Source organism: Sorex fumeus, unplaced genomic scaffold, assembly GCF_029834395.1.
Source record: "Sorex fumeus unplaced genomic scaffold, SorFum_2.1 ptg000098l, whole genome shotgun sequence".
NCBI classification, from domain to species: Eukaryota; Metazoa; Chordata; class Mammalia; order Eulipotyphla; family Soricidae; genus Sorex; species Sorex fumeus.
The window spans coordinates 3806124-3821090 of record NW_026606155.1 but is presented as its reverse complement, the minus strand read 5'-3'; the positions used below and the strand labels follow the sequence as shown (position 1 = coordinate 3821090).

At 55.5% G+C, this 14967-nt stretch overlaps 1 protein-coding gene across 1 annotated transcript in view; it reads right to left on the bottom strand.

Moving 5' to 3' along the window:
- FBLN5 (fibulin 5) overlaps positions 1-12961 on the bottom strand; it is a 74067-nt gene extending 61106 nt beyond the window's left edge. Inside the window, exons 1-4 of the mRNA XM_056133652.1 lie at positions 12686-12961; positions 10265-10319; positions 7358-7409; positions 2284-2598 (exon numbers count right to left, since the gene is read on the bottom strand). Coding sequence (XP_055989627.1) covers positions 2284-2598; positions 7358-7409; positions 10265-10319; positions 12686-12702 — 439 coding nt within the window. The 5' untranslated portion in view covers positions 12703-12961. The remainder of the gene's footprint in view (positions 1-2283; positions 2599-7357; positions 7410-10264; positions 10320-12685) is intronic.
- Positions 12962-14967: the final 2006 nt, after the last annotated feature.

Below are 14967 nucleotides of genomic sequence, written 5' to 3'. Positions count from 1 at the left end.
GGTGGCACTAGGCAAGTGGACAAGGGTGTCGGGGATGGCCAGACTCCTTCCAATGCCCTCATCCTGGGCTCCAAGCTCCCTTCCTGTGAAACCAGGAGGCTGAGGTTCACTGTCAAAATCCCTCTGTTGGGGCCGGAGCAATAGCACAACAGGTAGGGCGTTTGCCTTGCATGCAGCTGACCCAGGTTCGATTCCCAGCATCCCATATGGTCCCCTGAGCACTGCCAGGGGTAATTCCTTAGTGCAGAGCCAGGAGTAACACCTGAGCATTGCCGGGTAGGACCCAAAAAGCAAAAAAAAAAAAAAATCCCTCTGTTCTGCAGGACCTGCCATTGCTAGCAGAGAGTGGACATTGCACCCCACTAAAGCTCCAGGTCAGGCTGGACAGGTCCCAGGTCTCTCTGTGTACTTGTCCATAGCAGAGGGCACGTACCCTTCTTGGCCCCTTCTCCCCGCCTCAGGCCCCCATCTCTCCTGCACCTGCACACACCAGCCCTTGGGACAAGTGAGACGGGAGCAGATTGGGTTTAAGTGTGTCCTCTGAGCAGTGGACACTTGTCTGCATGTCATTTCCAAGTCTCTGGGTAGAAGCAAACATGCCTTTGCATGAGCAGATGGAAGGCCCTGCCAAGAACCCAGCCAGCAACTCTGACAGTTGGCCACAGCCCCCCCACTTCAAGACCTGATATGGGATTCCCCCAGAGACTCCACCAAGTAGACCAAATGTTAAGGCTCCCCATGTTCGGGTTCAAGAAAGGAAATATAGGTCCCAATGATTACTTCCTTTCATGTCTTCCTTCAGTCATTTCTAGTTTTCTGCGGCTCTTTGATGTCTCACACCACTCCGGCGGAACGGAAAAGGCACATAGCTTATAGAGATGCATATCTCTGAGACCTGGGTACAAAAAGACATTGGCAGCCGAGGGCACGATTGGACAAGCTTGGCACCATCCTTCAAGGCCACCTCAGAGGTTGAGACAGTTTTGAGACTTTGGTCTGAGCTGAAGAGATCGGACAGTGGATTAGGCTCTTGCCTTGCAGGCAGTCGATACCGGTTCCATCCCCTGAACCCCATATGGTCCCCTAAGCTCCACCAGGAGGGATCCCTGAGTGCAGAGCCAGGTAAGCCCTAGCATAGCCGTGTGTGGCCCAATAAAGAGAGAAAAAAGAAAAGACTTTGGTTCTACCATAACCAGAGTGACTGGGGACACTCCCTGGACACTCCTCCAGGCCCCTCTGGGTTAACAGAAACAAGAGCTGGGCAGGCTCGGACCCCCACACCCCCAGCATGGTCCCTCACAGGATCCAGTACCTCCAGCATCCAAAGTTCTACTCAGATCACCAGTGCCTTGATTCCCACTCAGAGTGTCCACCTCCTTTCCACCACAGTCGACCTTGGTGGCCTTAGCTTCGCCCAGGACAGGGAGCTGTGTTAGTGCATGCTGAGACACAGTGGGGCATGGAGGACCCTCTCGCCCTGGGATTCACACCTTCCACTCATGCCTTTGTTACTGATACAGAGAAAAATGCACTTGATCCTTCAATAGAGACTAGATGGGATCACCCCTCTCCAGATGGGTCAGGAGAGAGATGAAAGTAAGAGGAGATGGTGAGTAAAACAGTGACAACCCCAGGGAGGAACCCCAAGACCCAGGCAGGCAGAGACAGGATTCGTGGGTTGAAGAGGGCCAGTGTGGGCTGGAGCGATAGTACAATGGATAAGGCATTTGCCTTCCTTGCACAGGGCAGACCTGGGTTCAATCCCATATGGTCCCCCTGAGCACTGCCAGGAACAATTCCTGAGTGCAGAGCCAGGAGTAACCCCTGAGCATCAATGGGTGTGACCCAAAAAGAAAAAAAAAGAAAGAAAGAAGGAGGAGGATTAGGATGAGGAGGAGGAAGAAGAAGTAGAAGAAGAAGGAAGAAGGAAGGAAGAAGAAGGAAGAAGGAAGGAAGAAGAAGGAGAAGGAGAAGGAGAAGGAGAAGGAGGAGGAGAAGAAGGAGAAGGAGAAGAAGAAGAAGAAGAAGAAGAAGAAGAAGAAGAAGAAGAAGAAGAAGAAGAAGAAGAAGAAGAAGAAGAAGAAGAAGAAGAAGGGAAAGGATAAGAAGGAGAGGGAAGAGGAGGAGAAGGAGGAGGAAGAGGAGGAAGACGATGATGACAAGAATGAAGACAAGGACGGGGAGGCCAGTTATTGATGTCCCATGGAGGAGAGGGGAATCTGCTTCAAAGGGGGAGGGGGCACTGCCCCAGGGGGAGGAAACCCAAGACAGGGGGCCACTCACCCACGCACTGGTTGCCTTCGTCCATCTGGTAGCCAAAGCGGCACATGGCAGGTCTGGAGATGGTGGGGTAGTTGGAGGGGGGCAGCTGCGGGGCGACGGGGGGGTAGGGCCCCGAGTAGGGTGTGGAGTAGGAGGAGGAGGCGGAGGACGAGCCCGCAGAGGCGCCAGCACCGGCACTGGCACCGGCACCGGCGCTCCCATAGGGCCCGCGGTACACGGGGTTGGTGCGGGGGATGCACAGGTATCCGCCATTCTGGTTCACGCACATCATGTCCCCGCGGCAGGCCTCAGGGATGGTCCGGCATTCATCCACGTCTGCGAAGTGAGAGAGAGACAGGGTGAGGGGCACGGCCGTGGCCCAAGTGCCAGGCACACCTCTGTGCCAGTGTCCACTGGTGCCAACCCCGGGCAAGATTGGGCTGGCCAAACGTGGAGCACCCCACGCATCAGACCAGGGAGGAACATCCAGACAGCCCAGTGGTTTGGCCATACGGACCCCTGAGACCTCTACTGTCATGAGAGTAACTCTTTTATTTTTTTTCTTTTGGGGTCACACCCGGTGATGCTCAGGGGTTACTTCTGGTTCTGGATTCAGGAATTACTCCTGGCAGTGCTCGGGGGACCATATGGGATGCTGGGAATCGAACCCGGGTTGGCCACGTGCAAGGCAAACACACTCCCGCTGTGCTATCGCTGCAGCCCCAAGATGAACTCTTTTAGCAAGCTCATGTTTGGAAACCCAGAATGCTGGTTTGGTTATTTGTCTGTGACTTCAGCCCACTTTGCATCCCTGGGGAGCCCAGAGAGAAGGAATGGTAACGGCAGTTGGGCACCATGAAGGCTGCTCATCTGCGCGTTCCCCAGCTTAAAGCACCACAACTCTGGTACCCTATCCTCCACGCCAGGCACCTGGGACAGAATGAAGGGCTGGGGGTGTCCCTAGGCGGTCCCTTGCATCAGGGAAGGTGAGGCTTGGTCAGAGACTGAGAGACTTGTTTTGGTGGTGCTGGTGGTTGAGTCACATTCGGTGGCGCTCAGGAACTACTGTTGGCTCAGTGCTCAGGGGTGTTACCAACAGGCTTGTTTAAAAAACCCAAACATGTGTTTTCTTTTTCTAGGGGGTCACACCCGGCGATGCACAGGAGTTACTCCAGGCTCTGCACTCAGGAATCATCCTGCAGTGCTCGGGGGAACCATATGGGATTCCGGGGATCGAACCCGGGTCAGCCACATGCAGGTCAAATGCCCGCTGTGCTATCGCCCTGGCCCCCTGGAACATGTGGTTTGAGGAACTGAATCCAGGCCTCCTGGCTGCTCACCCTGTGCTCTACCCTCTGAGACATCCCTCGACCCAAGAGCACGTTCCTTGTCGAGAAAGCAGAGCCTGGTTCGTAAGTCAGCCCGCGTGCCCACAAACAGTTCAGGCAGGAGCTCTGGTGGGCAGGTCTGGAGAGGGCCGGGTGGGCTGCGGGAAGGGAGTGTGGCCAGGCGGACACAGGGCAGGCCTCGTTTCCGGCCCAGACTACCCGATCTCACTACCTGATCCCACCCTGGGGCCCGCTCACTGTCTGGGGGGTCTGCTCCCGGGTCTGATTGCTCCTCCACCCTTCACTGCAAACTCAGCCAGCTCTCCGAGGAGGCAGGCAGAAGGAGACTCCCCTGCCCCAGCCCTTCCTATGGCTAAGAATCCGAAAGTGTCACTCAAACCTGTGTGGGCCGGGCCAGGATGGGCCTGGGCCTTGCATGTATGAGGCTCTGGGCTCATCCTGGGCACCAATAAAACTGCTTAGGCCAGGAGAGACGCCCGCTGCTGCCCCATCTTGTGGAGTGCATTCTCTGCCCCTGGACCTTAGAGCCAAGTGCCAGCTCCGATTCTTCCTGGCAGAGCTCCATTCTGCACTGCCGGGCACTGTTTTCAATTGTCCATTTCCTGTCGGCCCTGGGCTGCTATTGTTGCTGTTATCTCTCGGTGTGCTATACGGCAATGAATTTCATCTCTCTGATCAAGTGCCGCGGAACTCTTTCTGGCATGAAATTCTGCTTCTCGCATCCCCAGCCTGAATGCAGCCTGAGATGCTAGACAAAGAAAAGCCGGGAGGCCTGTTTAAATTCCTAACAGCCTCAGCCCCCTTCCGCAACCCTCACTCCATGACTGTCTGTCACTGCAGGTTCCGGCTCTGAGCCGATGGAGAGCCATGGGGTGTTATAAACCCAGTAGCACCCTCGGAATGACACCTCTGGACCTCTCCTATTCGACCTACTTATGTGCCCCTTAGAAATAAGACTATGAAACGGGCACTGGTGGAGGGACGGGTATTTGATCATTGTATAATGGAAACCCAAGCACAAAAATTTGTAAGTCTACAACTGTACCTCATGGTGTCTCACTAATAAAAATTTAAAAAAAAATTGAGATATAAAGGGAGACATGTTGAAATTTCTAACAATGTAATTTCTCTTCAAATTGAGAATGAAAGCCTGTGTTATTTGACAAATAAAATAAAAAGAAATAAGACTATGTCCAGCTCAGTCACATGACTCTTCTCTTCTCCAGAACAAGAACCTGTGAGCTGGGAAATGGCCTCATGGAACATCTGTATTGGGTGGGGGAGACAAGTGATTGGGCCTAATGAAAAAGTCACAGACACCCAGAGGTAGGGGCACAGTCTAAGCTTGCCCTGTGAGCCATCCCCCCCCACAGGCCTGGGGTGTAGGGTCACCCGTTAGGATCTGCGATCCAGCCAAGTGGGAGGTCAGTGTGTGTGGTTCCAGCCTGAGCCTCACCCAGCGATGAGAACCACCCTACTATGCTCGTTCCTCTGAAGGCACCTCAGGATGTACAACTGATTTGATCCATAGGAATATTACTCAGCCATGAGCAAGAAACAAATCCTGCCATTGATTGGCAATAGTGAAGGCAGCAAGGGGTGATGAAGTAGGCGATATGGGGGCTAGAGACACAGTCCAGGGAGTGGGGGGCTTGCCTTGCATGAGGTCCACTAGATTCTAATCCCTTTGCCACATATGGTCCACTGAGTATTGCCAGGGATCAGTCCTGAGCGCAAATCCAGGAGTAGTCCCTGAGCATATCCAGGTGTGACTCTAAACACAAAATAAAAAATAACAAAGGGTGATCCAAGTTGGGCTGAAGTGATAGCACAGTGGGTAGGGCATTTGCCTTGCACACGTCCTCAGGTTCAGCAATGAGCAGTCAGGAAAGGCCCCCCCAAAAACAAACAAACAAAATAATTAAATGTTTAGAGAGAGCAGAAGAGGGACTGGCACATAGGGGAGAGGCTGGTCCACCCAGCATTACAGACTTCGGGTTAGAAAGGGTTGGAATGCACACACCGCATGGGAGTTAGGGTGCTGAATGGGGCCCTTCGAGATAGTCCCCTGGGGAGACCCTGGGAGTCTCACCTCACGGAAATGGGAATCATGTGACATGATGGAGATATTGGCAGAGACAGGGCCACTGAAAGGTGGCAGGGAAGTGAATAAAACTAACACTCCATGTGCCTTCAGGGTTCCCCAACCAAGTCAGACGTCAGCTGGATTTCCATCTCCTTTCTTACAGCTTGTATTTTGTTTTTGTCTTAGGCCACACCTAGTGGTACTCAGGATTACTCCTGGCTCTGTGCTCCAGGGTCACTCCTGCTGGTGCTCAGAGAACCTTATGCAGTACCAGAGTTGGCAGCATTTAAGGCAAGTGCCTTAAGCAAGCCCTGAATTCCCTCTTTGGCTCTGCAACTTTTTTAAAAAAAAATTATTTATTCATTTCAGTTTTGGACCCACACCTGGCAGTGCTCAGGGCTTGCTTCTGGCTCTGCACTCAGGGATCACTCCTGGAGGAGCCCTGGGGACCAAATGGGGTGCTAGGGATTAATCAGGTCTGCCTCGTGCAAGGTAAGCACTGTAGCCGGCTCCAGCCCCGCTTCAATGTCTTCCTAAAGGGAGGGAAGGGGGCTGGGGAGGTGACTCAAAGGTCTGAGCACATGGCTTGGGGTTTCATCCCTGGCCCCACATGCTTCCCTGAGTATCACAATGGGCCTAGTCCCTCAGTCAGGTAGCACTGTAGCACTGTCCTCCCGTTGTTCATTGATTTGCTCGAGCGGGCACCAGTAATGTCTCCATCGTGAGACTTGTTGTTACTGTGTTTGGCATATTGAATACATCATGGGGAGTTTGCCAGGCTTTGCCATGCAGGCGAGATACTCTCGGCAGCTTGCCGGGCTCTCCGAGAGGGGAAGAGGAATCGAATCCCACCCGGGTTGGCCGGGTGCAAGGCAAACACCCTACCTGCTGTGCTATCGCTCCAGCTCAGTTGTGGGAGTAACTCAGCCACGTGTGGACGAAAAATTAAAAATTAATGAAGTAGGGGCCGGAGCAATAGTACAGCAGGTAGGGCATTTGCCTTGCACACAGCCGACCCAGGTTTAATTCCCAACATCCCATATGGTCTCCCAAGCACCGCCAAGAGTAATTCCTGAGTGCAGAGCCAGGAGCAACCCCTGAGCATTGCTGGGTGTGACCCAATAAATAAATAAATAAAAATTAATGAAGTAAACAGAAGGAAACCAAATTCTGCTGATAGCCATGGACCAGAATGGGGATTTCCCTCAGGGCCTCCAGAGAGGATGAACCCTCCCAGCACCTTGATTGTTTCACCTGGCAGATGACCTTGGACCACTGGACATGTGGGAGAGGAAATCTGTCTAGTTCAAGGTCCTTGTGTGCTTTGATATGTCCCGGTACAGAATTCAGTGACCCAGAGACCCACCCCGAGTCATCTTCTATCCCTCATCATCCTTAGCCCAATTCAAGGCACAAAAAGGCGATCAGGGCTGACCTGTGACTCAGGAGTAAAGACCTACCTTTGTGAGGCCCTGGGTTCGATCCCTGGCACCACCCCCAAAATGAGAGAGTGATGCAGAAACATACCCCACACATGCAGATGCACTCCTTCCCGACCCTGGTTTCTGCCACGGATTGTGGGTCCCAATTTGACACCAGGGACCATGTGTGGGTAGGAAACCAATGTACTCAGAGCAGGGGAGTGGATGATTGCACCTACCTAAGCACTGTCCCGTGGTACGGTCCATGCCAAAGCCATTCGTGCACTGTTGCTGCAGGGAAGAAGAGACATGGGTCATTCCTGTCCCTTCCTTTGTCACTGTGAAAGCTTTCTAACTAGGTAACAGGAAAACTGGAAAATGGGGTAACTTAAAGAATCCATGCTACTAACGTAGGCATAACAGCCTCCTCCCACCCCCAATTTTTGTCTTTTCTGGCAGTGATTTCACACCTGGCATTACTTGTTTCCTTTTCTCTCCGGTGCTGGCGACAGCACCCCTGGGCACTGATGTTCCAGACACACACACACACACACACACACACACACACACGCGCGCGCACGCACCACTGAGCTGGAGCCAGGCTCTCAGCACTACTGCTCTAAGATCTGCACCATTGCTTCGAAATCCCCGTTGGGAGCAGGTGGTGATGGGCATTTTCCAGACGCTAGCAATAAAGAACAGTAAGATCAGAGCTGATGTGCCCAGCCCAGCTCAGCCCTTTCCAAGAAGCAGGTCAGCAGCTATCCTTCTCAAGCAGGGGTATAACCTCATCTTCTCTATTTTTTTCATTTTATAATTCTGGTGTGGGGGTCATACCCAGTGGTGCTCAGGGCTCACTACTGGCTCTGTGCTCAGGGACCACTCCGGGTGGGGCTCAGGGCACCAGGGATCCAACCCCGGTCAGCCACATGCAAGAGAAGCGCCTGCCCTCTGGACAAGCTCTCAGCTCAGGGTGAGCTCTCTACCCCCTGATCCCGAGGTCTGCACAGAAAACAAAACCCACACTGAATGGTACTCTTCATTTCTTAGCAACAGTAGGAGGGCATGGAGCCCTCTGCTTCATCCCTGGCCAGCCCATGAAACTCATCTCAACACTCCGGCCTCCAAGGTACAAATTGAGTGACAACTTTACACATTTCAAAACCGGTCTTGGCCTGCGGTGGGTTCAGTGGTGGAGTCCATGTGTGGCATGCGGGAGGCCCTGGGCTCAATCCCTGGCACCAATAAAGTAGTAAAGGCATCACCACCAGGAAGGCTTCCAGGGGCCAGACTTTGCCAGGAACAAGCCCCAAGAAATGAATGTCTGGGAGCAGTTGCAGCTGGACACAGGGCTGGGCTCCCCCCAGTTGTGGATGATTTGTGGGGATAAGGGATCCAGCCTATATTTCTGGGAGGAGGTCCTGCAGAAGTCTGAGGGTCTTGGGACAACAGCCAAGGAGCAAATGATCCAGAGAGTCTGGGGGCCAGGGTGGCAGGACCAGCCCTGGACTGCCAGCCTTCTAATGTCCAGCCCAGCCCCTCCACACAGCGTCAATTCTCTGTGCCTCAGTTTCCTCGCCTGTAAAATGGGTTGTGGTGGCTTTTACCTCAAGTGCTCCAAAGAGTAAATACAATATTGTACCCATACCTCTGTGCACCTTCGGCTGCCTCTGTTCCCACAGGCTGGGCAGGAAGGAGCCAAAGTTTCTCCAGCATCTCTCTGTTACTCTTCTCAAGATCACCTTCCTTCCCCAATATGCGAGTGTGTCTCGAAATTCTTACTAGGAAATTAGGAAGTGTTCCCCTGTCCTGCCTGCAGCCTGGGCCTTGCTCAGCAGAGTGGGCTATCAGGGGGGCTAGGAGGGGACTCTCACTTCTAAGCTGGACACACTGAGCTCTCCTCCTTTTAAAGTAGGGGGCACTGCAAGCCACCCCCCTCCCTTTTGTACCCATCTCAGGATCTGGGCTCAGAGGGGCTCCCCCTGTCTGGCAGCTACCTTACCCCACCCTGCAGACTTTCTTCCCCTTTTTCACTCTCTCCTTCCACGGGGGTGTGAGTCTATGGACACCCCTCCCCACTCACACCCCACGCAGGGACAGAGACACCCAGATATCCTAGACCCCCTCCCCAGATGGAGAAACTTGTTTGAATATCAAGATGCCAACACTGCCTCCCCCCAACACACACATCGAACACAAATGAGGCAGCAACTCGAATCAAGGCTTGGGTGGGGACTGGGTTGCTGGCACGAGGAAGCACTGGCTTTGCCTGGGGCTCACCTTGGCTCCAGTCCCTGGCACCGCAAGGGAGCACTCCCGAGCACAGAGCCAGGAGTAGCCCCTAGCACTGTGGGTGTGGTCCAACCACCTCCCACCACCCCTCTCCCCGAAAGAGATTCTGGAGTTGGGAGCCCAACTCCAGGTCACCACCCTGACACTCCCTTTCGGACTGTCACCCGGGCCAAGTTTTACCCTGAGCCAATTTTTTTTTTTTAATGAATCACTGTGATACAGTTACAGACTTACAAACTTCCATGATCACGTTCCAGTACACAATGATCACAGTACCAATCTCTCCATCAGGGTCCATTCTTCACCACCAATGTTCCCAGTATCCATCCCCCCACCCCCCATCCACCCCCCCCACCCCCCACCCCTGTGGCAGGCACATTCCTTTATTCTCTCTCTCCTTTGAGCCAAAATTTTAATCTCTGCTTTTGGGGTTTGTTTTTGGGTTCTACTCAGCAATGCTCAGGGATTACTTCTGGCAGTGCTCAGGTGACCATATGGGGTGTTTGGGATCAAACCCAGGTTGGCCACGTGCAAGGCCCCCTAGCCCATCACCTTGTTTTTTTCTTTTTGGGGTCACACCCGGCAATGATCAGGGGTTACTCCTGGCTCTGCACTCGGGAATTACTCCTGGCGATGCTCAGGGGACCATATGGGATACTGGGGATCGAACCCGGGTTGGCTGCGTGCAAGGTAAATGCCCTACCGCTGTGCTATCGCTCCAGCTCCCTAGCCCATCGCCTTTAATCTCTGCACAGGAAGCGCTTCCTTGAGGCCAACGCTCCCATCACCCTTGGTTTCTCTAGGCGTGCACACCCCTCAGCCCGGTTTGCAAGAGGCTTCGAGAAAAGTCTTACCTGTGCATTCCCAGGCCTTGGAAGACACAGAGCCAGAATGGTGGCAGCAAGTAGCCTGTGGAGAACAAGAAGTCACCATCAATATCGGCAACATCAGAAAAATCAGACTCTGGCTGGGAATCACACGACTCTCACACTGCCCACGATCTACCACAGCTTCATCTTTGCTGGGGGGCTGGGGTGGCCAGTGTGTAGGCAGGAGAGGCCGAGAGGGACCCCAGCTACCCCGGATGTCCCCACAGAACAGCACCCCTCTACTGCTCTCTGATTTGGACATCACCTGTTGGATAGATGTTTTCAAGGAAAGTGTTTCCTCACTTGAAAGAAACGGTTAAGGGGCATTCTCCAAGCAAATAACCCCATTAACAAAAACTTTGTTGGGGGCTGGAGCAATAGTACAGTGGGTAGAGTGTTTGCCTTTCAAAAAAAAAAAAAAGAAACGGTTAAGGGGCCAGAGCGCAGGCCTGCTCCACGGCTCCAGCCCAGTACCACATGGCCCCCAGCACCATCGGGCCAGAGCACCCACCTGTCAGTTGATTCTGCATAGCTGGACCTAGCATCCCAGGACTTGCTCATAGACCCTCATGGGGAGTCCCCTCCCGCCCCAACGAGGTAAAAAGACGGAACAAAAAAGTCAAAGGTCACCCTGTGGATGAGCATCATCTGGAGCAATTGCCTGGATGTGCCCCTTCTAAAGGAGAAGCCCCCAAGGCTCGCAGATGTCCCTTCTGGAAGCTTTGCTGAGTGCCCTGCTGTCAGGTGCTGTCAGCATGGGTCCAACTGTGAGCCACATGGGTTCCAAGGAAGAGTCTCAGGAAAGCCAGCTAGTTCCAGAGCACGGCTTTGCACAGACCCTGACGGAGACTCAGCCAGGCCGGGGTCACGGGGGGTAGGGGGTTGGGATGCTGGGGAACTCAGAGAAGCAGGAAAACTTGGGTGGGAGTGTGAAGCAGCCTGGCAATCTGGATCTCTGTTTTATGCACAGGAGGCTGGGGTTCAATCCCCAGCACCACTCAGTCTACTGAGCACTGCAGGGAGAAACCTCTCCCTGAGCACAGAATCTGGAGCAGCCCCGCACTCATAGGTGTGGATCCCAACCAATCCAACAGAACCTTAGAGGGAGAATCCAGAGGCTGTCTCTGCCATTCAGACCACTAGGACACTCAGCACAGGGGCTCCCTGTGCTCCCGGGGGTGCGGGGAAGGGCAGGAATGAAGGGAACCAGCAGAGGCCGAACCGCTGTGGGGTTGGGAGGGGCACGCCCTCCTCCTCCATCCTCTGATCCCCCAGAAGAAAGACCCCCACGGTGCTAAGCACCTGCAGGAGCGGGTCCCTGAGGATGCAGAAACAGAGGTGACCGTGCAGCGCCCAACCCCAGGGCTCTGTGATGTGCGTGCAGAAGGCAGGAAGAAAGACCACCGGCTTATTTTCCAGGTGGAACTGAGGAAGGTCAGTGTTTCCCTGCAGCCTCCCGGCTTTCCTTCAGGGTTCTGAAGTCCAAGGTCCCCCATGCCCCCCCCAGGAGGGGACAGGATGCAGCGCCCTGTCCAAGAGCTGGTGGAAAAGGCAGCGACCCCCCCAAGCCCCTAAACCCCCAACACACACGCCCCCGCCCCGTTTCCTCTCCCCACCCCGCGCACCCCGCAAGGGCTCCTGCCAGAGATCCAGCCTGCTGGGAGAGACAGCGGGGCTGGGGGGCTCCCGGGCTAGTTAGGGGGGCTCCACCTAGGAAATCATAGCCGCATCGCCGCCCTCAGCGCGCGCGAGAGCTGCAGCTGGTCGCGGAAACAGCCGAGAGAAACCCCCAAGAGAACACCCCCCTGGCTGTGGGGGTCCTGGGGAGCCTCTGGTGCGCCCAGCTGGTCAGTCTCCAGGGCAGGAGGGACCACCCGTGTGTGCGTCCCCGGACGGACTGCGGGGAGCCCCGCGGACTCTTGGGGCTGAGTGCGGGAGAGCTGGTCCCGGTGAGGGATGAGGCGGGAGCTGAGCTCTCAGTACACGCGCACACGCACACGCACACGCACGACCGTGCACAAAGCATCGCCGTCTGCAGGAGCTTGCGGGCTGACTAGCTGCAGCCGGGATCTCCGTCCAGCCCTTGGAAGCTTCGGGATGCCGGGACCGAGCTGCCGTCGGCGGCAAGAGCAGAGCGGGGCTCGCCCGATTCCTGCCCGCGGTCGCGGCTCTCCCGGGCTGCCCCCGTCGGGGTCTGCGCTGCCCCCGGCCCTGCGCCGAGGCGGCCCGGGGTGGGAGGCGGCCGCGCGCGGGGCCCGGAGGGGACGGGCGGGGACGGGCCGCCGCGTCCGGGGTCTCCGAGCCCCGTCGAGGTCCCGCCGCCCGGAGGAGCCCGCCGCGGGGCCGGCGCGGACCGCGTCGCGGGAAGGCGGGGGGCGCCGGTGCCCACCCCGGCCGCGGACCCACCTCTGCATTCCCGGCATGTCCAGGCAGGGGCCGCGGGGCGCGGCGGGCAGCGAGGGCGGCGGGGCCGGCGCGGGACCTGCGGCACGTGCGGGCGGGCGGCGGGGGCGGCGGGCACTGAGCGCCCACGCGGCGGGCACCTGGTTTTGCTCGGCCTCTTCAGCGGGTCCGCATCAAGCCAGCTGCGGGAGGAATGTCAGCAATGAACACTTCATTTTCGAAGTATGTTAAACAATGCGGACGGGGGCCCGGGCCGGGCGCAGCTGGTTCGGATTACAGCGCGCACCCACTGGCCAGACTCGGCGCGGCGGGCCCGGGGCGGCTGCCAGGCCCGAGTGTGGGGGCCGGCCCCGCCCCGCACCCCCCGCGGGCGATGGGAGGGCACGGCGGGGGCGGGCTGGGGGGGGCTGTTGACCCTTTCCTGCCCACCCCGCGCGGCCGGCCGGCCGGCCGGCCGGGACCCCTAGCCCGCGTCTCTCCCGCCCCCACGCCCGCCGGGCCGGCACCGTCCGAGGGAGTCCCGGGAGAGAGGTTTGGGGGTGACCGGGAGGGGGCGGGATGCAGCCGCAGCCCCCCAGCTGGGCTGGAGCGGAGCGGGGCACGCGGGGCCCTCGCAGGCTCCAGGATCCCGAGGGTCGCTGATCTGGCACCTGGTCCGCAGTGGAGAGCAGTTAAGGACAGGTAAAGGGCACTTTCTCCAGTGAAAAGAAAAGCCCCCCGCAGCTCCAAGGGGGTTTCAGCAAGTGAAAGGGGGTTTGAAAAGACAAAAGCGGGTAGGAAAGGCAGCAAGGACCCAGGTTCCCTCTGGTTCTTGGTCCCTTCTATCCCTGATTCCAAACTTCTTCCTCCTGATTCCTCTCCTTCCCTCTCTTTCTTTCTCTCCCTCCCTCTCTTTCTCTCCCTCCCCAACACCCCTCTCTTCCTATTCTCCCTTCTCTTGTTTTTGGACCACACCTAGTGGTGCTCAGAACTGGCTCCTGGCTCTGTGCTCAGGGGTCACTCCTGGCACTGCTCACCATATAGGGTGCCGGGATCAAACTAGCCTTGACTGCCGAGAAGCCAGAGCATTTCCCACTGGCCCCTACCTCTCTCTTTAAAGCTTGAAATCTTACCACGGTTCTCTTTCTCTAAAACATGAAGGCAGGTTGGCAGCACTCGGAGCTGCTCTCTCCCACCTTCTTGACCTGACTCTTGCCCTTCCCTCCACAGAGCTGGACTCTGCTTCCTGCCTTCCCCAGTGCCTCATAGGGATTTGGAGATCCACCTGAGACCCCACCACCTGCCAAGCACTACATGCTCTCCCAGGACTGCTTGTCTAAGTGGTGGACTCCTATTCGAAACCTGCATCGGGGACCAGATAGAGAAAGTACAGTAAGACACTTGCCTAGAGTGTGGCAAAATTGGGTTAGGTCCCTGAGCACCACCAGGAGTGATGGTGAGCTCAGAGCCAGGGGTAAGCCCTGAGCACCACTGGGTGTGGCCCAACGGGAGGAAGAAAGACAGAAGACGGCATTCAACAAGAATGGCAAAAAAGTTAATAGTTGGTAAAACTGTGTCCATTATACTATTCTGTTCAAAAAATTTCCTGGAATGAAACCACACCCAGTGGTGCTTGGGGCTAACTCCTGGCAGAGCTTGGGGTACTCGCTGGTGCTGGGGATCAAGCATATGATCATCAAGCACCACCGGGACAGATCCCTGAGTACAGAGCCAGGAGTAAGCCCTGAGCATAGCCAGGTGTGACCCAAATAACAAAAAGAAAATACATTATATTTGTAAGATTCTCCCTCACTTCCATTGCTTGAGAAAGATTTTAATAGCCTTAATAGTCTTCAGTAAAGTCACACTTCCAAAAATGAATTATTAGAAGGTACAAAAGGAAAGTGAGAGAGAGAAGGGAGGGAGAAAGAGAAATTAGAGAGAGAGATAAAATGAGAAAATGTTTGCCATAGAGGCAGGTTATGGGGATGGGGGAAGGGCAGGAGGGAAACTGAGGACATTGGTGATGGGAAATGTGCTCTGGTGAAGGGACCAGTGTCGGAATATTGTATGACTGAAACTCATTCATGCACAACTTTGTAACTGTGTGTCTCAGGTGATTCAATTTAAAGAATAACAAAATGAATTACTGTGTAACACATTTTTTAAAAACCCACATTATCACTGGAGCGATAGCACAGTAGATAGGGCATTTGCCTTGCACGAGACCGTCCTGGCTGACCCCAGTTCGATTCCTCCGCCCCTCTCAGAGAGCCCGGCAAGTTACTGAGAGTATCTCACCCACA